General features: G+C 33.9%; 10 protein-coding genes across 10 annotated transcripts; 4 read left to right on the top strand and 6 right to left on the bottom strand. All coding sequences in view use genetic code 12, as the record gives it.

Moving 5' to 3' along the window:
* Positions 1–459: 459 nt before the first annotated feature.
* Positions 460–1,995, top strand: DEHA2E12848g (DEHA2E12848p; the record flags this gene model as incomplete). Its single annotated transcript, XM_459865.1, has 1 exon — positions 460–1,995. One exon carries the CDS (start codon positions 460–462, stop codon positions 1,993–1,995), a length of 1,536 nt encoding a protein of 511 aa, XP_459865.2.
* A 287-nt stretch (positions 1,996–2,282) lies between these two features.
* Positions 2,283–2,645, bottom strand: DEHA2E12826g (mitochondrial 37S ribosomal protein YmS16; the record flags this gene model as incomplete). The annotated part of the gene is made up of 1 exon (XM_459864.1): positions 2,283–2,645. One exon carries the CDS (start codon positions 2,643–2,645, stop codon positions 2,283–2,285), a length of 363 nt encoding a protein of 120 aa, XP_459864.1.
* A 253-nt stretch (positions 2,646–2,898) lies between these two features.
* On the top strand, positions 2,899–3,498 carry DEHA2E12804g (DEHA2E12804p; the record flags this gene model as incomplete). The annotated part of the gene is made up of 1 exon (XM_459863.1): positions 2,899–3,498. The coding sequence occupies one exon, from the start codon at positions 2,899–2,901 to the stop codon at positions 3,496–3,498; it is 600 nt and encodes a 199-aa protein (XP_459863.1).
* Positions 3,499–3,544: 46 nt separating this feature from the next.
* DEHA2E12782g (DEHA2E12782p) lies at positions 3,545–4,237 on the bottom strand (the record flags this gene model as incomplete). The annotated part of the gene is made up of 1 exon (XM_459862.1): positions 3,545–4,237. One exon carries the CDS (start codon positions 4,235–4,237, stop codon positions 3,545–3,547), a length of 693 nt encoding a protein of 230 aa, XP_459862.2.
* Positions 4,238–4,426: 189 nt separating this feature from the next.
* Positions 4,427–5,525, bottom strand: DEHA2E12760g (DEHA2E12760p; the record flags this gene model as incomplete). Its single annotated transcript, XM_459861.1, has 2 exons — positions 4,427–5,450; positions 5,503–5,525. 2 exons carry the CDS (start codon positions 5,523–5,525, stop codon positions 4,427–4,429), a joined length of 1,047 nt encoding a protein of 348 aa, XP_459861.2.
* Positions 5,526–5,601: 76 nt separating this feature from the next.
* On the bottom strand, positions 5,602–7,494 carry DEHA2E12738g (DEHA2E12738p; the record flags this gene model as incomplete). The annotated part of the gene is made up of 1 exon (XM_459860.1): positions 5,602–7,494. The coding sequence occupies one exon, from the start codon at positions 7,492–7,494 to the stop codon at positions 5,602–5,604; it is 1,893 nt and encodes a 630-aa protein (XP_459860.1).
* Positions 7,495–7,630: 136 nt separating this feature from the next.
* On the bottom strand, positions 7,631–14,239 carry DEHA2E12716g (DEHA2E12716p; the record flags this gene model as incomplete). The annotated part of the gene is made up of 1 exon (XM_002770424.1): positions 7,631–14,239. The coding sequence occupies one exon, from the start codon at positions 14,237–14,239 to the stop codon at positions 7,631–7,633; it is 6,609 nt and encodes a 2,202-aa protein (XP_002770470.1).
* Positions 14,240–14,405: 166 nt separating this feature from the next.
* On the bottom strand, positions 14,406–15,569 carry DEHA2E12694g (DEHA2E12694p; the record flags this gene model as incomplete). Its single annotated transcript, XM_459858.1, has 1 exon — positions 14,406–15,569. The coding sequence occupies one exon, from the start codon at positions 15,567–15,569 to the stop codon at positions 14,406–14,408; it is 1,164 nt and encodes a 387-aa protein (XP_459858.2).
* A 594-nt stretch (positions 15,570–16,163) lies between these two features.
* On the top strand, positions 16,164–18,323 carry DEHA2E12672g (DEHA2E12672p; the record flags this gene model as incomplete). Its single annotated transcript, XM_459857.1, has 1 exon — positions 16,164–18,323. The coding sequence occupies one exon, from the start codon at positions 16,164–16,166 to the stop codon at positions 18,321–18,323; it is 2,160 nt and encodes a 719-aa protein (XP_459857.2).
* A 162-nt stretch (positions 18,324–18,485) lies between these two features.
* On the top strand, positions 18,486–21,413 carry DEHA2E12650g (DEHA2E12650p; the record flags this gene model as incomplete). The annotated part of the gene is made up of 1 exon (XM_002770423.1): positions 18,486–21,413. The coding sequence occupies one exon, from the start codon at positions 18,486–18,488 to the stop codon at positions 21,411–21,413; it is 2,928 nt and encodes a 975-aa protein (XP_002770469.1).
* Positions 21,414–21,640: the final 227 nt, after the last annotated feature.

The following is a 21,640-nucleotide window of genomic DNA, read 5'->3' as shown; positions in this document are numbered from 1 at the left end:
AGATCATCAACCATCCAATCGGACTAATATACTGACCATACCCAATATGCTCAATTGGCCTGGTTAATAGGTGTAGTCCTATACACATGAGTTCCCCTATTCTAAATCATCGCAAAAAGAAATTTTGTAGGTATATTACACAAAGCCGGATTCTTTTGGTAGTCAGAAAATTAATTTTTTTTGCTACTTTATAAACAAGTGATTCCATACGTTAGTGGAAACACGGAGGACCTTTAGATTAATTATAATAAATTTGAGTGAAGTAGATATACTTATTACCAAACCGACAATTTTAAGACATTTGGCGGTTATTCTTAATTTTTATTTTCATTTGTCAGGATTATCTATTGCAAGCTGCTAGCTGCGATATATTTGTAAAAAGGTTTCCGCCGACAAAAACTAATTGAAGGCAGTTCTTTTAGGAATCAAAATTATATAATAGCATACAACGATTTGAATATGGTGTCATCGTCTATCTTAAGATCGAAAGTTATCCAAAAGCCATATCAACTATTTCATTACTATTTTTTACTGGAAAAGCAAAGGGGATCCACATTATCAGATTTATCGTTTGAAACTAATTGTAAGATCTCCATAGATAAGTTCAAGCACCACCAGTGGACGATTAACGAAGTATGTCACTATGGATTCTTGGTGTCCATAATCTTTTTTGTATTTATTGCATTTCCAGCATCATTTTTAATTAAGTTACCTATATTATGTGCATTTTCCGTTTGCTTTATCATTCCATTAACATCACAGTTTTTTGTTCATGCATTGCCGATATTTACCTGGCTAGCTTTCTATTTCAGTGCTGGGAAAATCCCACCATCTTGGAGACCTGCCATTAGTGTTAAGATTTTGCCAGCCATGGAAACGGTTTTGTATGGAGATAATTTATCAAATGTGTTGGCTGAAATCACCAACTCAACTTTGGATATTTTTGCATGGATTCCGTATGGTATTTTACATTTCTCGGCACCATTCGTTGTTGCCATCTTCATATTTTTGTTCAGTCCTCCAACTTCGTTAAGATCGTTCGGATTTGCCTTCGGTTACATGAATTTGGTAGGTGTTATCATACAAATTTTGTTTCCTGCTGCACCTCCATGGTACAAGAATTTGTACGGTTTAGAACCAGCCAATTATTCAATGAGTGGCTCCCCCGGTGGATTAGGCAGAATTGATGAGATTCTAGGAGTGGATATGTATACAACTGCATTCTCCAATTCTCCTATCATCTTTGGCGCATTTCCCTCGTTACATTCTGGTTGCATAGTCATGGATGTGTTATTCTTATGCTGGTTATTTCCAAAATTGAGAGCCGTTTGGTGGAGTTGGGCTGCTTGGTTATGGTGGAGTACCATGTATTTAACTCATCATTATTTTATTGATTTAATTGGTGGTGCAGTATTGTCTATTGTTGTGTTTAATTATACAAGATACATGCATTTGCCTGTAATTGATCATAACAAATTCAGTCGTTGGTCATATACTGAAGTTTACAAAATTGACGTCAACGAATCAGACCCACTTTCTATTAACTTTAATAGCGAATCTAGTAATGACATAGAGGCTCAACCACAAAGTTCTTTTTTGAATCCAGCTACTAATAACTATCCATATTTCTACAACCAAGCTACTAATAATACTAATAATGAATTTGAAATGTCCACATTTTCTAGATCCAGACAAGCGTCAAGGAGTGTAACTGCAACTATTCCTAGTGCTTCAGCAGCTGGAACATCATCATCGTCAGTCAACTTGTCAACTGCTAATGAAGAGTTGCATGATGCTGAAGACGCTGATACTTCACTGCTTGAAAATAGTTCAACCCTTTCTGTGTTTGAAGGCGAGCACGATAATAATAATTTGATAAGTTCTGCTGCATCATCAACTTCGTTGGATGATGTCGAATCGACTTCAAATTCAAATTCACATTCAAATGCTAATGCAATTGATAAAAAACAAAAATATGCCGTTAAGAATAGATAACCGAATTTCTAACTAAACTGATTTTATTAACTAATATTCATGATACCTAATAATTAATGTCTACTATAATTTCATCTAATAATTTATTAATTAACTAATATACTAATACTAAGTAATACTAAGTAATGCGTGTAAATCAATCTTTAATACTTGCGCTATAATAAACTACTCTGAAAAAAAGCGTAGTACCCTCGATCGATCCAGGTCCCTCTTTCTACGTTCAATTACACAAACAGTATTATACAACCATTTATTATTTACACAGATTAACTATTTAACTATTGACATTATTTTGGCGTACTACTAAACGCTCTTTCGAATGAAGTTCCAGTATTCAATTTTCTACTCATATCTTGTTTAATGATGTTAGCTCTTAAAACTCTTGGATCTCTTCTCAAAGTTCTTAACAATTCTTGTTGAACATTGGATGACACATCAAATCCCATTAAGAAATGATATCCTTGAAAATGTCTTTCCTGATCTTTGGATACAATTTTCGGTAACGTTCTTGGTCCTAAACTTGTTATGTCTCTAATTATCCCTCTATTATTTAAGATCAATTTTCCTAACGTCGAAACAATCTTGGTAGCCTCTTTGTTTGTTTTCAACGGATCTGATATCCGTGAAATGGCCATTAATTCATAGTACATTGTTTAGTTTCGTTTAGATTAAGCTACCATAAATATTCATTTTCTAATGAATTTTTTCACTGGTCGTTTTGAGTAAAACTGACATAAGTAATACATATTATTACGTAAGTTTGTGACATTCAGTATTTTGACAAAATAGTCAGACTGCACGTGTCTTGTTGCAATAGTTGGCTCGAGAGACTATAGAAGGTTTGGTTATGGTGAAAAATTAGCAAAATTATCATCATTGGTTAAATCAGTAAACAAATCAGATATGGCTTCAAATATTACATGGCATCCAAATTTAACGCATGTTGAGCGTTCAGAGTTGAGAAACCAAAAAGGTGTCACTGTCTGGCTTACAGGATTATCGGCCAGTGGAAAATCAACCATTGCATGTGCCTTGGAACAATCTATTTTAGGTAGAGGATTAAACTGTTATAGATTAGATGGTGATAATGTTAGATTCGGATTAAATAAGGATTTGGGGTTCAGTGAAAACGACAGAAATGAGAATATTAGAAGAATCTCAGAAGTTGCCAAATTATTCAATGACTCTTGTTGTATTACATTGACTTCATTCATTTCGCCATACCAAAAGGACAGACAATTAGCCAGAGAATTGCACGAAAAGGACAATTTGCCATTTGTTGAGGTTTATGTTGATGTTCCAGTTGAGGTTGCTGAAACCAGAGATCCAAAAGGATTGTACAAGAAGGCCAGAGAAGGTATCATTAAGGAATTTACCGGTATTAGTGCACCATACGAAGCACCAGATAAGCCAGAAATCCACTTGAAGAACTATGAAGGTGTCTCTATTGAAGATGCTGCCCAACAAATTATTGACTATTTAATTAAGAACAATTATGTTTAATTTATAGAAATATATCATTACTAGTGCTACTGATGCCTATATTGGATCATTTCTTTAAATTATCCAACCTCGCTTGTAAGTCGTCTTCCTCGTTATTACTTGGGCCCCCAATCGCTTCTGCCACCCTGCCGTTATCAACTCTATCCGGCGATTGGACGTTTATTTGGCTTGGGGTATCTTGCAAGCTTGTGTTTAAGTCAACTCCAATTTCGTCTAATACCTTACTTAATATTTCATCGGCTTGTTCATCTTCACCTAACTCATCATCTTCCGCCATTGCATCATCTATTGCATCGTCCATAAATTCTTGCTTTTGATCCATCATGTCATTCTCTTTTGCAAATTCTTGAGCGATTCGTGATAATTGGGGTAAATTCATGGACTTATTCATACCCGACAATAATCTTGTAGCGTCTCTCATAGACGTTGCCATTTGCTGATTACTGCGTACTGATTGAATACGCAACAGGATTGCTTGCAATTGAGCTTTCATCGAATTGAACTTCACGATATAATTTTTAGTTCTAATCAAATCCTTAGCCTGTAATTTAGCACTTGCTATCTGGCCCTGTTTAGCAGATTTTTTGATATCGGCTACTAGCTTCTTTTCTTGACTTTGAAGCTTGGTTGTCTCTCTTGCTAGCTCTCGTTGTGTTTTTTCAAGTGCTCTTTGATTTTTTCGAAGTCTCTCTTGTGGAGTAAGCTTTTTGCCGAAAGCCCATTCGAATAATTGTGACATCCTCTTGTGTTTTCTACTTGCCTTATTTGAAGCTTAGTATTTCGTTGTTACTCGAATAATTAATATGGTTAGATGTGAATATCTTCCTTATCATTCTTATAATAATCAGTCTTTCATATCGCTACAATTTATTACACAAAAATGGGGAACAACACATATTAAATATGAATATATTTATATACTTATCTATCAAAGCTTGACATCTCTAGATAAAGCTAAACGGACAGCTTTATGGCCCATTGCCAATCCTGCTTGGTATCCATACCCACTAGCACCATAGTTGTGGATTAAAACTTTATTATTGTTGAAAGTTTCCTTTTCAATCCTGGGGCCACCATGTCTACTTGGTCTTAAGCCTGAGGCAACTCTTAAAATTTCTAAATCCTTAATACTAGATCCATTAGGGTTTTCTTTCAAGATCTTTGGGTGAAGCTTAGTAGTTTTTTCTAAGATTTCGATAGTTTCCTTCTTAAACGTATCGGCAGTCCAATTGTCCTTTTGAGTGAAGCCACCGAGTATCAATTGGTCATTTGAATAAGGTCTCTTGATAATATAAGTAGGGTCTGAATCTGTCCATCTCATAACATTTTCTTTGATATGTGGAGCCTTGATTACCACAACTTGTCCTCGTGTGGGGTAAACATCCACGTCACTAACTCCCCCTAACTTATGGGCGCCAATTCCTGTGCAATTAAATACAATTTTTGTATCAGAGGAGTACGCATCAGAAACATGGGAGAGCTTTCTTCTTGTAAACTTAATACCATTTTCATTTTCTAAAAATGCTTGAAAATTCAGTAAGAATAATGGGCAATTAAAGTTCCATGATCTAAATTTTATCCCAAAGGCTACCCCCTGTGGCAAATCAGCCTCAGCAATTAGTTCATATTCTTCGAGGTATTCTTTCAACGAATCTCTTTTTGCTGCTGATGGCATTGTATCCCAATATTCGGTAGATATGTAGCGATCTAACCCACATTTACTTCCCCCTAATTTTTCTTGAACCTTATGCAAATTAGTATACGTATATCTATCAAATTCTAAAGTTTCACGATCATCGCCAGTAATACATGAGAAATTACCGCCAGCATATGGAGATGTATAGTTTATTGACTCATCCCCAGGTAAAAATTCGGCGATTACTGAAATATCTGTCGATTTGATACCTTGTTCGAGAAGAACAAAAGCAGTATATAATCCAACTATACCAGAGCTATTATGTTAGTTAAGTTCGGTCACACGTTCATTAGTTAGATGGTACTTACCCAATTACAACGTATTTAGTCATTATAGTCAAGAAGAAAATGCGGGACAAATGTTGGGAAACTCGGACTTAAATAAAGTTGAAAAAATCAATTAAACGGTTATTCCCTACTATTTACACTAAATAAAGCCGATTGTTCGCTTTCATCTAAAGCGCCGTGTGAGTCTAAAATTCGGTAAAGCTTTTGAACAACTGCCTCGTTACTATCATTTTTGATATCTTCCATACCATACTTGTATATAGAATATATTCCAAATACGGCACAGAATGAACAAATGAAGAATGCAATATAACCCTTCATAGTAAAACCAGCAGGTAATGGCTCAGGCTGCGAATTTTCTCCACTTAAGTCATGCCATATATCACTTGAGTCACCATATCTACCAGCTGCATTACCTTTGCTGGACACGTTAGCTGAGGTACAAGCATCCAAATGGTTAGAAGATAAGCTTTGTGATTTTTGTATTTCGAATGGAGCTTCAACAAGGGTGATCGCAAGTCCTTGTTCTAAATGCCAGTCTACATGGCAATGGAAAAACCAAACACCTGGATTATTTGCCTTGAATCTTAAAACGATAAAACCATTTGGATTTACCATAACTGTATCACGAATCATGGGGAAATCTGGAAAGTTGGTATGATCTGGATTTTCTGGGTCATAAACAATTGGATCTTCAGCATCTTCCCCGGCTTCGGATCTCGAAATCACTTGGAAAATATGCCCATGCAAATGGAAGGGGTGCTTCCCGTCATCCATATTATTAAGAACTATTTCTACTACTTCATTATGCTGCAAGACAAATGTATTAGTATTTGACCCATAAATTTCTGTATCTCCAGCATGTTCACCACTCGATAAGACAGTCATTAATGTAGGAACTTTTGGTAGAACATAACTTATATTATTGAAAAAGGCATAGTTGACCCCGTTACCTAAATTATCCATCGTGAAATTAAGTTGAATTTGATAATCAGAATCAGGAAGGAGAGCTTCTCTTGATAATGGCTTTAAACCGAAGTCATCAACTGGGTTAAGCTTTTCAGTAAGCTTTTCGAATTCATTGGGACCATTTTTTAAGGATTGAGGTAAATCTTTATCATTGTATGCAACCCAATTCGTGGAAATAACTAGCAATTCATCTGGCAAGAAATCTAACATTTCCTCATCCATTATATTAACAAATCTATAATTTGTAGCTTTAGATTTTTTGGTGTGCACTAAGACGGAAATTCTCTGCGCAACAGCTATATACAAAGAATCAGTCTCTACTGGTTCTATCAAGTTACCATCAATTTCGACAATAGTAAACGTATGGTCTTCAATGTACAAATATTGGGACGTAAACATACCCATATTTACAATCCGAACTAGGTAAGTTGTATCTGGCTTGACATGCCATGTAGAATTCTTCGTATCATTGAAGAGCGAATTTTGCGGTATTGGTTCAGCTCCTGTTGGATTATATCTACTCAAAAAGTTGCTCATGACATCAGGATATTCCATATGGTACCAATCGCTAACAGTCAATGTGGTTTCCTCATCATATTGAAATGGTGGCTCTTTATCATCTTCAACTATAAACATACCTCTAAGCCCATCACTATATTGGGCACCAGAATGTGAGTGGTACCAATAAGTACCAGCCTGTTCGGTGACAGTGAAATTATACAAGAATGTGGATCCTGGTGCAATAGGACATTGGGTCACCATTTCAGCACCGTCCATTGAATTAGATTCTTGTTGGAACAAACCATGGAAATGCAACGAAGTGTTTCTATTTTCTAATAAATTAGTAAAATATATTTCAACTCGATCATTTTTCTTGATTCTAATAGTAGGTATTGGCCATTCATTATTGATCGCTATTACTCTACGTTCATGAACCCCATCTGGATTGGCAGTAATATAACTGGCATTGAAATGGAAAGTGTGAGTTTTAGCAACTATTCCTAAAGCAAATACTATGCAATATAAAAGACTTATTATTTTCATAATATTGTTTCCTAGTATAAGCTACAAATGCCTTCTTCTATTATATGGGAAATGATGTCTTAAGTTATATACCAAGAAAAAAAATATATCTTCAAATAAATCACGTGTATAAATACGTACATAATCATTTCTATCACTAGCTTCCAAATGTCTTCAATTGGATTTCTGATCCATCGTCATCCCCGAGGTAGTTTTGATCACTTGAGCTTGTATTAAGTTTAACTAAATCCTCCGTCAATTTCTTTTGTTCTTCAGTCAAAACATTATCAATTACAAATTTGAAAGCTCCCGTGTTTTGTTGAATTAGCGATAATAACTTATCATGCAAGTAAGGTTTGTTAACATTGCCCTTATTATCCTTATCAAGTTTAGTCAATAATGGCATCAATATTGAAAACAAAGATATAGTCTTTGTTTCATTAAATGTATATGATTTGGAAAACAAGAAGAGAATTTCGAATATAATTTTTGGGTCCAAATCCAGTGTGCCATTCGCGAGAAGTTTTATTAAACCACTTATCAAATACTTCATGACAAGAATGTCTTTGGGGAGTCGAGACGAATATTGAATCAATGATTTAATGCATTGAATACCTATTGTGGTTGATTCGCGGGATTTTAAAACTTCAATCAATGTAGTGCTAAACTGATGCGAATCCTCATCATTCAATTCAATGTCACCAGAAGTAATAAGAATCATCGTAGTTAAAACTGAGTAATCATTCGCCTTGTCAACTTTATAATATTTACGAATAATCTTACTGAAGCAAGATACCAAGTCAGTGTTCTTGAACGTCTTTGATTCAGCAATGATTTGCTTTAAGTGGGGCAAAACAGTTGAAATTAGTAAATCATTACCATTCTCGTAGAACTTAGCGAATATAAACAATAAGCAAGAATAGAGGTCTGCTTTAACGATATCAGGAAATTGACACATCATATCCACCAACTTATGCAAGCAGTTCTTTATCAAAATGAGGTTTGCGCTACTATCAGCATGTTTCATGAGCAACTGAGTTGATTCGTTACTTGGGTCGAAGTCAGTTCGTAAAAATGGAACAATGTCAAATAATGGAAGCATACAAACTCTTATCAATTCAAATAGCTTGTCGAAACTTTCTGTTAAATAGGTATGCTTATTGGTAAAACTTAGGAAGGTAGTACTAATAGTGTCAATCAATTTACACTTTATATCGGTATCATCATCTATTAATATCAACCTATCAAATAGGTTAATTACTTCCCCAAAAATTTCATCGTTGAATATTAGATCAATCAAATATGGACTTTGGACTAATCTGTTCAAAGAAACTAATATTTCTGAGACATTTTTATTTTTTATTAACGATTCAATGCACTGGCTGAACAAAATGAAAAGGAAATTATGAGCATCACCAGATAAGTATTCATCCACAAATTTATCATTCTTTAATTCCAAGCTCAAAACGTTAATTATATTCAACCAGTAACTTTCATAAATTGCCCATTCCTTTGAGGCAGTTTCATTATACTTCAACATAGAATATTCCCGTAAGACTAAGATCCATAAAGAATTCAATAACATTGAGTAGTTATCAAGGGTTTCAACTAACTCAGGTTCTGCAATTTCTTCATCTTCCTGAACATTAATTTTTAATAATGCCCAGCAGTTCAAAATAGATAACTGTATAGTTTTTTTACCAAACTCAGACATATTCTCTAAATAACTAAATCTTAAAAACTTGCTAGACGATATCTCCTCCAACAAGTAGATCAATGTCTTTAATATTCTATGCTTCGAATAGAATTTGATTCTGGGTAAATTAATAAACTTGGATGATACGTTTATTGCGTTAACAATGACTTTTGAATTATTGTTCGCTTTGAAACAAGGAATTAAGGCACTAATAATTAAAGCTTGTTGTTGCTCTAAAATAGAAACGCCGGGGTATAACGGATCTGCAAAATCTCCAAATAACCTTAAGGCCTTATCCAACAAACTAACACCTTTCAATTTAATAGAAGTTATCGGGGAAGAAGAACCCAAGAATGATATCTTGATGATATCTTGGATCTTCGTTTTCAATTGTTCTAGAAGCTGGCTGTTTTTATTCGAATACTCCAATAAGTCATTCAACAAATCAAATATAAATAATTTAAATTCCCATGTAATCGGTTCATTTTTATCAGAAGATTCGTCATCATTTCCAACAATATTTTCTATTTCCTCGTCCCTAAAATCAACATCAGACTTATTTTTCTTTTTCTGTCTTTGTTGTAAAGGTAACAATTTTTGCAGATAATTAACTTCAATAAATGGACTAATCAATTTCTTGGATGAATATTTGAATAGCGAATTTAGAGTCATAAACCAATTCATTTCTAGGCTTGATTCCATCCAAAGCCTTATCAATTGTTTGAGTTGTTCGCATGGTTTTAAATTCATTGCAATCCATAAAATTTTTACTGTTTCTTTCGATAAAATCTCACTACCATGTATCTTTATTAAGCCAACATAGCATTCAAAAGCTGATTTTAACAACAGGAAGCTAGAATTAAAAGGAAATATTGTATCTTTATTCAATGAAGTAGGGCTGGTAGTTACCAATCCAACCTTCAAATTTTTAGATATAATTAAATCAAGTAGATTTGCAAAAAATTGAAGACCACTCTTGATCAATTTTGGATCAAAAATAATTAATTCTGGGAAAATTCTTATGATATTTTCATAAACTTCAAGATAATCGGATATTGTAACACAACCAATACCATAACTCAAGCCAACAATTAGGTCCCTTATTTTCAATTTATCATCATTTCCTATAAGGCGTAAGTTGGGTCCTAATGAAGTTACACATAGTTTAACCAACTCAGTTACTGTTCCAATTGATCCAAACTTACATTTCAAATTAATTAGAAGCTTATTTTCAAGATCATAACCGTAGCCATCGTTCAAAAATATATTGTATAAGTTATCCAATAGTTCGGGAATTAAATGAAGATTATCTAAATTACTTTCAAGTAAGATATTTGTTGCCTTCAATGAGTAATGCAAAACAATTGGATTTGGATCTTTAAGTAACTGTAATGCAACATTGTACACATCAGAAAAGCCAATATGAGTGTATTGGTGTATTCTGGATAAAGATAAGATAGAAGCACCTCTTTGATACGGATTAATATCATTGACAATTTTACCAATAAATTTGTTTATGTGTTCATTCGTGAATTCTCTATCCTTAGTAAGAACACCACATGCCAAGCCAACAGAATCGCAATTAATAAACAAAAGCTCCATGTTATTGGTTTCAATTTTCGCTAATATATCTAGTAAAACATTTAAGATATCTTTCTCCAAAATTTGCTTCTTCTTTATGAGACTGCTCAAAACTCCATGCAACGCAATGGAAATATTCACACATACGGCCTTATACCGTAATGGGTCAATAGATTTTGCAGTGAGGAAATTTCTCATCTGTTCTAGTAATGAAAACTGAATTTTTGGACTCAAATACGGAAAAACTAGCTGAAATAGTTCAATAGAAAGGTCTATGAGTGATGTTATGATATTTGATGAAAATTGCTCATTAATAGAATAATCCTGAACTAGGTATATATTAGGATCATAAATTACATTATGGTCCACTGATTGCAAAATAAGGTGCTCAAAATAATCAAACCATGCATAACTCTTGTCCTCGAAAGAGGATTCAATCATAGATTTTTGTGACCCATGAGACTGTTCCTTGCTGGAGAACGCATCCTTGTAAGATATGCTTGTGTCGGTGTTCTTTTCGGCGGTTTCTTCAAGTGTAAGTTTAATCAATAATTCATCAATGTTCGAGGTATAACCTTGAAATTTACTAGTCACACCAAAAGAATAATTATATTCCTCACCCAAAAGAATTATATCATTATCATAGTCATTGATTTTCGTCTGGTTTGCTTTATTACTGCTGGATTTAGACTTTTCTTTAGTATGTTCGGGTGGGAAGCATCTAGAAAAGATCTTGGAATCGCTGAATATCTTAACTAAGAATATCACCATGTTTGAGTTTATATCATTTTTTAATAAGGCTGCAAGCTTGATAAAACTTTGTAGTAATATCTTCTTGCTGTATAAAATCAAACTTATCATCACACGCTCAAAAGATAATTTCTTATCAGCATTGAAATTTGAATAATGAATATTGTTCACCATAATTGGATTATAATCATTTTCATTAAAGTCCAGGCTCGTAAAATTAGTTATAGGACCAACTCCTTCAATATTATTTTCTAGATAGGTCAAGTAATTATACGATTTAGTTAATAAGAATTGCAATTGCTTTAAAGATTCTGGAGTTAGTTGGACTGAGTTCAAATAATTTAATAAGCATATCAAACTGGAGTTTCTTAACTTTAGGTTATCAACTATTTCACGCTGTTGTCCTTCCTGACTACTATTATTCAATGAAGAACTAATAAATTGTGACGTCAATAAACCCTTCCAGAAGACCAAAAATTGGGACGAATTCAATTTAACAAATTCAGAATCGTTATAGAACGTAATTAAAGATGATAAAATAGTCCAGCATGCTGAATTCCTAACCGCATTGTTATGACTATTATGCTTTAAACTTTGGGTACAAAAACTTAAAATCCTCACAATAGTTGAATTTTGAAGCAATGTAGAATCTGTTTGCTTTATCAAAGCCAGAAGTGCCAATGAATAACTCATTAATCTTACATCAATTAAACCACAGTTGTGCTCATCAACATTTCCAACAACATTCGATTCATGCTGACTGTCAGAACTTTTATATTCATGACTTACCAAATTGTATAAATCCAATATCAATTGATTGGTTTCAACTTCATTATTTGACGCATATTTCAATAACGTTGTCAAAGCATAAATTCTAATGCTAGTACGATTATTGATAAGCAATTTAAAGATAATGTCTCGCAAAAATGACTTATCATTACCAGTAGTTCCTTGTTCTTCTTCTTCTTCTTCTTCTTCTTCTTCTTCTTCTTCTATTTGTTTGGAGACATTCGCTCTTTCTTCATCGCCATCCTGTATTCCTGAAGAATTTTCCGGTAAAGCTTGTTTTGTTTGCACTATTGAGTTGAAATCCAACCCAAATGGTAATAATATCTCTATAATATGCAATAATAAATAGCATTGATATGAATTTTGATATGGTATTATCTCTTTCTGTCTTGCATCTTTGTTTTTAAACTTCAGACTGTTTTTTCCTGTCTTAAAGGTAAATAACTTTGATTCTCTTTTATTATCTCGATTATGAGATGCTTTAATGTTGATGGATTCAGAAGATTGTTCAGTGTTATCTGACGATGAGTCTAAATTGAACTTGGAATAAGTATAGCCCATTAGTATTTCATGACAAGTCGATCCACTTTCGTCAATTATATAGTCTAATATTGACGTGAAGTGCTTCAAAGCTTTATTCCAATATTGATTTTGTATGTGATTATCGATATCGTTTAGCTCACCGAACTTAGACAATAAGGTATCCAAAATAGTAACCAAATTTCCGGATAAATAGTCAGAATTTTGAAATTGTTCCAATTGAATATAGAATACTAAGGTTTCAATAATGCCTGTTTGGTACAATAACATATCAGTATTTGTTCGTATGATATTTTCACTATCATGATTCCAAATAGTATTCTTTTCCTTTCTTACATCAACAACGACTATTTCGTTTTCAGTACTTGCCATTGCAGTTAACGAGTCATCCCAGCTATTAACATGCGGCAAAGTATACTCATTAGTCAAATATTCTATTGGATTGAATTTTCCTGTAGGAATAAAGTTGATAAACAAATGTGCTAGAAGTTCAACTGTAGCAATCCTGACCTCCTTGCAGAAGTTAGTAAGGCCATAACGGAAAAGTTTTTCATTAGTAGATAGCAAATTCATTTGAAATTGATGTTGATGTAACATAATTGCTTCAGGCTTTAATTTTGAGCCTGCAGACGAGGAAGAGGTTGATAACGCAAGTAAGTTTTCATAATTTGACGATACAGAAAGCAAAAGAATATTCTTTAACACTAACATATAATTTTTCTTCAATAGAACAGTGGACGAGATATCACTACTCGTGGGAGCAAAATCTAACGGTAATTCAAATGAAATATTGAAATAGACGTTCTTATTGATTATTTTTAACAACTTCGCCTGTAATTTATCGTCAACATCGAACTTCGTTGCATTCTTAGTAATAGAGTTTAACAAGAAAATTAAGCTGCTACTTATATCTGGATGTTTCTTTATGATCTTATAAATTTGATTGACTGAGAAACTAACCAAAGAATTCAACGAATTAGGATAAGTCTCAAATAGATCTATAAGAAGTATTATAGAGGCTTTAGCAATTGGAGGTAAATTTCCTAATTCATTTAAATTTAAATGGTTAAGTAATGCATTAGCAAAATCGTATGTTTTCGTGGGCAATTGTGCAAGAACTAGTATCAAATTCTTCGAAATCAACTTGTAAACATTCAAAGATAGCTTACTTTCAGCACTTTCTATATCGCTGGTATCGTTGGTTTCCTTTGATTTTGTTTTGCCTTTAGGCGGCTCAACCGTCTTCAATTTTTCAACTAACTCTGATATCTGTCCTAGGCATAGATTAAAATCAATTTCAAGCTCAGGATCATCATATCTATTTAGTCTGCCATTAAGTTCAATAAGGTATCTCAAAATATCCTTATTATCATATTTCTTCATGAGCTTAGAGAATTGATCACTATTCATGGCTAATAAGTGTTTAATTGATAAATATATATATTTCTATTCAAACTGAACTATTGATACGTATATATATTCTGTTTACTTGCGACATTGGAACTTTTTGTGTCACGACATTTTTTGTGTCAACAGAACAGTTGCAAAATATAAGATATGAGAGACGACTAAAGATTTAATTGCTATTACTTAGACTCAACGATTTGAAAGTATCAAAAATGTTAGTTCGACGATGACGTCTCTTTAACTGATGTATTCCTGGTTCTTTTGAAGAATCTTTATTATTCATTCTGGGAGAACCCTTTACTGCTTCTAATGCTTGTCGTGATGTTTGAAATTGGTCTGGATTATAGGTCCTTTGTGGGCCCTTTGCATCTGAATCAGCTGTTGCAGATATATCCATTATTGGTGGTGATATTGGTATTGTTTTATTCTTTTGAGAAGGTTCGATATTTTCTTTATCCTCTAATTTGCCTCGTAAAGTGGCTTTCGATGTATGCCTTGACAACTTCGTCGTTGGTGATGATTTCATGTGGGAAGTGTACACAGAGTTTTTCAAGTTGCGTGCTTTCCTAGACATACTTTCGGAGTCAGTAGTTAATTGGTGAAGTTTCTTCAATGAGTCTGATTTCTTCATCTTCGATCCTCTGCCAGAGGCTAATGCATGAATATTCTTGGACGATGGAGGACCGGCGTTTAAAATATCCTTCATGCTCAAGAACAGGCTTTCAACATCGTTATTCTCGTAAAACTTCAATTTGGTCTCCAACGAAGAGACTTTTTCGTTCAACTCCTTGACTGTGATTTCAAAATTTGTAATATGCAATTGCTTCTGACTGTTGGTTTGTCTTTCCCGGTGTAGATCGTTCTCTATTATGGCTATTTTTTCTAATAGTTCATTATTGAATTGGCCAGCTAATTCTAACTTGTTACATAACATTCGATCATTCTCTTCCATATCATCGTTAACAATTTCAACAGAAACAAGTTTTTGTTTCAACGAGCTTATTTGTTTCTCATATTCTTGGGTCTTGGTGATGACTGCCTCATTCAAGTCGGACATTTCTTTATTAAGGTTGGAAATGGTCACTTTGGAAATCTGTAACTGCTCTCTTGATACGCCCAACGTTTCTCGGATAGCGCTATTTTCATTCTCCAACCCCTGAAGCTCTTCTTCTAATGCCTGCTCTAACTCTTTACTTGATTCCTGAAACTCATTTAATTCCGACTCTAGTTCTATAACTCTCTGCACCACCTTTTCCTGTGATAATTGCTCGAGTTCATCTCTATTGAGTTTGGATGGAGATGGTGGCTCTTGTTTGCAGTTCGGGCTTTCCATCTTGAAGAACTATCTGGTCTGATAGCATCTATCGAATGGACTAAAAAAATTGTAAACATAAATAGCCTTGTGTGCAGGTTCTTGACTGCTATAAGATTCTACCACATCAATGGTTTTTATCAATATAACTTACGAATATTGTAGAGTTGTTTAATAGTAGAATATGAAGAAACTTGATTCTCCTGATCCTAGTATTTCTAACTGTATTGTCATAAATACTTATTATGCAGCCTAAAATTTACTTTTTTGTCTTTTGACAAAGTTCTCTATAATTTACCGACTCATCATTATCGTGAAAATTATTAAGAAATTCCGAAAAATTTAAATACGTTCAGATGTTAGTTCATTACACTATTAAAAAGGACTATTATGCTCTTTAATCTCAGAAGCAGATTGAGGGTTTATTCATTCTAGTTGCATATAATAGATTGCAAAATTGGGGGGTAAATTTAATACTGTATATGCGTAAATGTGAAAATACTATAATCACCAAATTTTTAAAAACAACTACTACCAAAGAAGTGTTACCCTACTTTATTTATCAAAACAGCGGGTAACCCTTTTCATTAGAGAAGAAGCAGTTGCAAAATAGATATGGAAGATCAACAAGAGATAGGTGGTGCACAGGCATTGCTTCAGTTAGGTTCAAAAACTAGAAGTGATGATGAGCACGAAGGCAAAAATGGAGAAGGCGATCAATCGCTAAATATTTCGAATAATGAAATCAAATTCAAAGATATGGATGAAGGGGACGGTGTCAACGGTGAGGAAGGTAACGCCGATGGCGTTGAATCGGATCCAGAGTTAGTTGATGTGAAAACGACAAACCAACAAATCAATGACGCAGTTGAGGCGGCGGTGATGAGATATGTTGGTGGGACATTAGATGGTACGGGCGAGAATGGTCCCAATAACGGGTCGAGGAAAAACAAGCGGAAATTGAATCATGATGATATTATGTCGAATATCAATGAGTTTAACCAATGGACCGGATTTTTGGACGATGATATTACGGATAATCAGGCAGAAGAATTCAATTCATTTGCGCAGCATCAACCTCAACCCCACGCACAACAATCTACGTCAAACAAGAATCTCAGGAAAAAGAAGAAGAAGAATAACCAAGAAGCGCAAACACACAATGAGATAGACCCAGAATTAACGGGATTAGACTCCTCGGCAGAACACGATCAATTGGTTCAGGCTGCGATCATAGACGCTAGAGAATTGGCGAAACAACTTGGAAATGGTTCTCTACATGACAATGATACATCAGCTGTTCATAATAGCTTAAATAATCTTCCTCCTCATCAGGCTCAACAAGTTATTGCTGCAGCTACTGCAGCTGTACAGCAAGGTCAGCCTAACCCCGAGTCGATTGCCGCAATCAATCAACTAGCTCAGGCTGCGTCATCTTTATCAGGGGATTTGAATAGGAACAATAAAAACATTCCAAAACAAAGAAAGCTCTCAAAGATTGAAGATGGCATTATTAATTATCAAGCAATAAAGCCTACGTCTAACTATCGCAAACCAAAATTCAATCATTTAACGTCCATTGATTCTTTGGTTGAAGAGGCGTCTGCTCAAGCATGTAACTGGTATAATAATCTACCACAAACCAATAGTAGCGGACCTCGGATTTTTTCTCCTGAGGAAATTTCGGCTGTTGATCATTTTATTACAGGATATTGCCATTTACACAAATTGAGCCGCCAGGACATTTGTAATAGAATTTGGTCAAACGAGAGGAAGAAGGATAATTTCTGGGAATCTTTAACTCGTGTATTACCTTACAGATCTCGTGCGTCTGTTTATAAGCATGTTAGAAGACAGTATCACGTTTTCGATGTTAGAGCAAAATGGACTAAAGAGGATGATGAACTATTAAGAAAGTTAGCATCAACTAAGGAAGGTAACTGGAAAGAAATTGGTGATAATATGGGTCGTATGCCGGAAGATTGTAGAGATAGATGGAGAAACTATGTGAAGTGTGGGGAGAACAGAGTGTTAAATAAGTGGTCCGAAGAAGAAGAGAGGAAGTTGAGAGACATTGTGACCGATATGGTTGCTCATATCGGGGATGATAATAAACTGAAGGCACCAACTATTAATTGGACAATCGTTAGTGAAAGAATGAATGGTGTTCGGTCACGTATTCAATGCCGTTATAAGTGGAACAAGCTTGTGAAGAGAGCATCTGCCGCAAGAGCGTCTTATATGAATCAAAATACAAGATTATGGCTTTTCCAAAGGTTACAGAGACTAAGTTTCCCAACATTAGAGAGTGTTGACTGGGATTACATTATTCATTTGTACAATGAAGAGCGGAAAAATTCGGCAAATCTAGAGAATAAGAAAAATGAACCAGATGAGAATTGGGTTGCCGCTGATTTCAAAGTTGGGTTTGAAAAAATGAAATCTGAAATAAAAGATCACAGAAAGATGTCTTTAGGAGAAGTTTTAGAAAGACTTATTGAAGATTTCTATATCAGACAAGGCCAAGCTCCACCACGTACTCAAAACCAAGAGCATCACCAACCACCACAACACCAACATCATGTTCAATTACCGTTACATGACTCCTCTGATACTGTGCACTATAACTCTACTGCACGTCAAGTACCAAATCTGGGTCACGTTCATGATGAAGAAGATGATGCAACCTCTATAGCCAATGCAGCCGTAGCAGCCGTATCAGCTAGTGTAAACGGAGACGATACGCAGCAACAAGAATATAGTTTATGGAGATAAATATTATGTATACAATAGGACATTCTAAGTTTTTGATAGTAATTTCGCGATAATTGAGGAGCTCGCGATATCACCAAATTAAAAAACATAACAACGTATCAGCTGAAAAAAAAGGAACGCAAACTAATATTCAATTGAAATACAGTAGAATTTAATAGCATTATGATTAACTACGACGACAATGACGAAAATTTGTTGTCTTTCTATAATATTGCTACTGTTAATCCTAGTAGTAGGAAAGACTTGAATTTAACAAATCAAGAACAAATCGATTCAGACGAATTGAATAATCTCACAACAGACGAACAATTCAATTTACTAATTACATTAGTCAATACCAACACCGGCCATAATAATAACTCATTATATGTTTATGATGATGAAGATCCCGAGGACCCACTTCGTGGTAGAGGTACAAATGTGGTTAGGCAATTGATTCAGAAGGAAGTAATTTCTTCCAAAGATGACCCGAAATTAAATCTGTTTTTAATCTCTTCCCCGAATTTCGATTCACAAAGATTTTTGACCACTGTTCATCAAGATTCTTCAATTGATGAATTGGTGCAGTCTTTAAATTTTTTGGAGAGAAATATACATAGTCAAACGGCAGAGTTGAAGCTGGTTATAGATTCCAACTTTATCAAATTCGTCGACTGTAAGAAGTCGATAGATGATATTTTAGTAGGATTCAGGCAGCTGAAAACCAAAATTCAACAAGACCGTGAAAACTCTAAGGTTTTCAATCCTCAAAGGCATAGGAATACAGAGAAAAGTGATTCACTTTCTTCCGAACTTGAAGAATCATTAAAGAACATTAATATGGCATCAACCTTGCTTATAAGACCTATAATGGAAAATAAGAGTAAAGAACAAAAATTGAATACCTTAATTGAATTTATTAAAAGCAACAAGTTTTTCTTCGATCTTCCCCATAATTTGATTGAATCATTATCAACCCAGAATAATGATCAGTTTATAGACGATTACAATAGATTTCTAAAAGAAAAACAAGAATTTATCCAAAGACAAGAAGAAACATACAGAAGAGACATAGCCCACTTGAATCCTGAGACTGATTATGAAGCAATTAAAGAGAGAGAACAAAATCAACAATTAGTTGATACCGCAATATTAAGGGTTTTTGCGGAGGTGGACAATATTATTGCAGAATATAGAAAAAAAATTTATAACGAACTTCTTAGTCTAGACCACGAGGCAGGTAATTCGAAAGGCCATTTTCCAAACACAAATAATGCCAGATTTATCTCGTTAGTCGATAAATTATACCAATTAAACAACGATGATGGAAATAATACATCGAACCCAATTTATGAATTTTTGAATACTCAACTTAACGGATTACGAAAAGATTTAGATTATCAAATTAATAAATTTGATACTAAATTTAAAATGATGCAAAGAAAATTGTTGGACTATATAAGTTCTTTGGCAGACTATAGAGAAGGCGGTTCTCACGTTGGACATATTAGTGAAAAGTATAGCAATATTGATGACTTTTTTAGAGCCTCATCTACATCCTCAACCCCAAGTAACGAAGAAATGGACAGAATAATAATAAAGTTCTTCGATAGCAGTGATAACTTAGACTTATCCTTTATTAACGAGACTTGGTTGGTATTACTTAACTTCGTTACATATTTGGATGATCTATTTTTGAAGAATATAACAAAGTTTGTCAACAATTATAATCACTATAGTAATCCTGACAATGGGTTCAACATAGATACTCAAGGTAAAATCAGGAATTCATTTGTTAGTCTTGTTGTGCATGTTACGAACAAATTGACTTCTCTATTCGATGATAACGCTGAATCGGTTAATCAATTGGAATCATCTCCAAGAAACTACAGCCGTTTTTTGCCGTACCATACTAATTCTCTTTCGACTATATTTTACTTGAGTGGAATTTCAGCCAAGATTAATCATACACTAACCAAAGTAGGCAATTGCATGGCAATCGTTGGAAATGCTAATAAGACTACTGATACCAATAAGATAATCAAGTCTTTAAGAGCTACTTCGAGTACGATTAACCAGAAAATTCTAGAAGCAACATGTGCAGTTTGGGTTAATGACTGTTCTCAATTCTATGACCTAGAGAACTGGGAGATTTATCATCCTATTCATGATAAAGGTTCCGGACCAACTTTCACGAAGACCATGAATATTCTTGAATATTATGAAGGGTATTTTTTACGAAAATTATCTGATTTGTTGTTTATAAAGGGGTTTGAAGATAATTCGAATGATGATATACGAATAGTTGCTCCTTATCCTAGTAAAAGAATTCTAGTGAGTGTGGAGATTCAATTTATGAGAAGTTTAAATATTTTAATTGATTCATTAATGAAGAAATATAACGTTGAAAAGTCTACGGTAAGAGTTAACACCAAAGGAGCAAACATTGATTCCGAACTATTTAAAGTTTTGACAATGAATAATTTTGATAGAATCTCTGAAACAATTTATCCAAAATTGATCAAGAAATTTGATAAATTATTTGAAAAGAATTTACTGCAACAAAATTTAAAATTATATGCTGACATAGACAAAGCAGCTTTAACAATATTCGATGATATTTTAGAACGTGAGAAATCATGGATTGATGAAAGAGTTTCAAGATATTTCCTTAAAATTCCTAGTAAAGCAATTGATCCGAAAGGCGATTTTGAATTGAAGATCGAAAGTTTTACATATGAAGTATTGATTCATTTCGTTAAGCTTATCCATGAAGTTAAACCCTTGACAGGTACGGAGGTCTTCGTAAGCATAATGAATGAATTACAGAATTATTTTTTGAAATTGGTCTTGGAATATTTAAGGTCATTGAATAGAAATGATAAATTTTATTCGATACTTGGTAACTTGAAGTTAGGTATAATCTTCTTCGTTGAAGTCTTTGAACCAAGTAAGTATGCCAAACTAAACGATTATTGCATGAATTTGGTAGAGATAATTTTGGGTATCATTAACGAGAATGAAAAGCCAAACTACTCGGAAGCTCAGTTCGACAATGTATTAATGAAATGTTTGAGAGATTCAGAAAGCGAGTTTGACTGCTTTTTATAGTTATGTGTACATATATAGTAACGATATAATATCAATAAACCTTAAAGTTGCTGTTATCAATATGATAATTATTCTCTTCATTTTCGTGCTAGTAAAATTAATATTTAGATATATAATGTTTTTAAACGGCCTAGTTTACGCGATCCAAGTTTGAAACGGTTTAGTAAACCTATGGTCTAATTTAGCAGCAAAAATTGGAAAATTAAATTTGAAGTTATTTTTCATCA

Source organism: Debaryomyces hansenii, assembly GCF_000006445.2.
Source record: "Debaryomyces hansenii CBS767 chromosome E complete sequence".
Lineage (NCBI taxonomy): Eukaryota > Fungi > Ascomycota > Pichiomycetes > Serinales > Debaryomycetaceae > Debaryomyces > Debaryomyces hansenii.
Note: the sequence above shows the minus strand (reverse complement) of the source record. Positions and strands in the feature narration are given on the sequence as shown.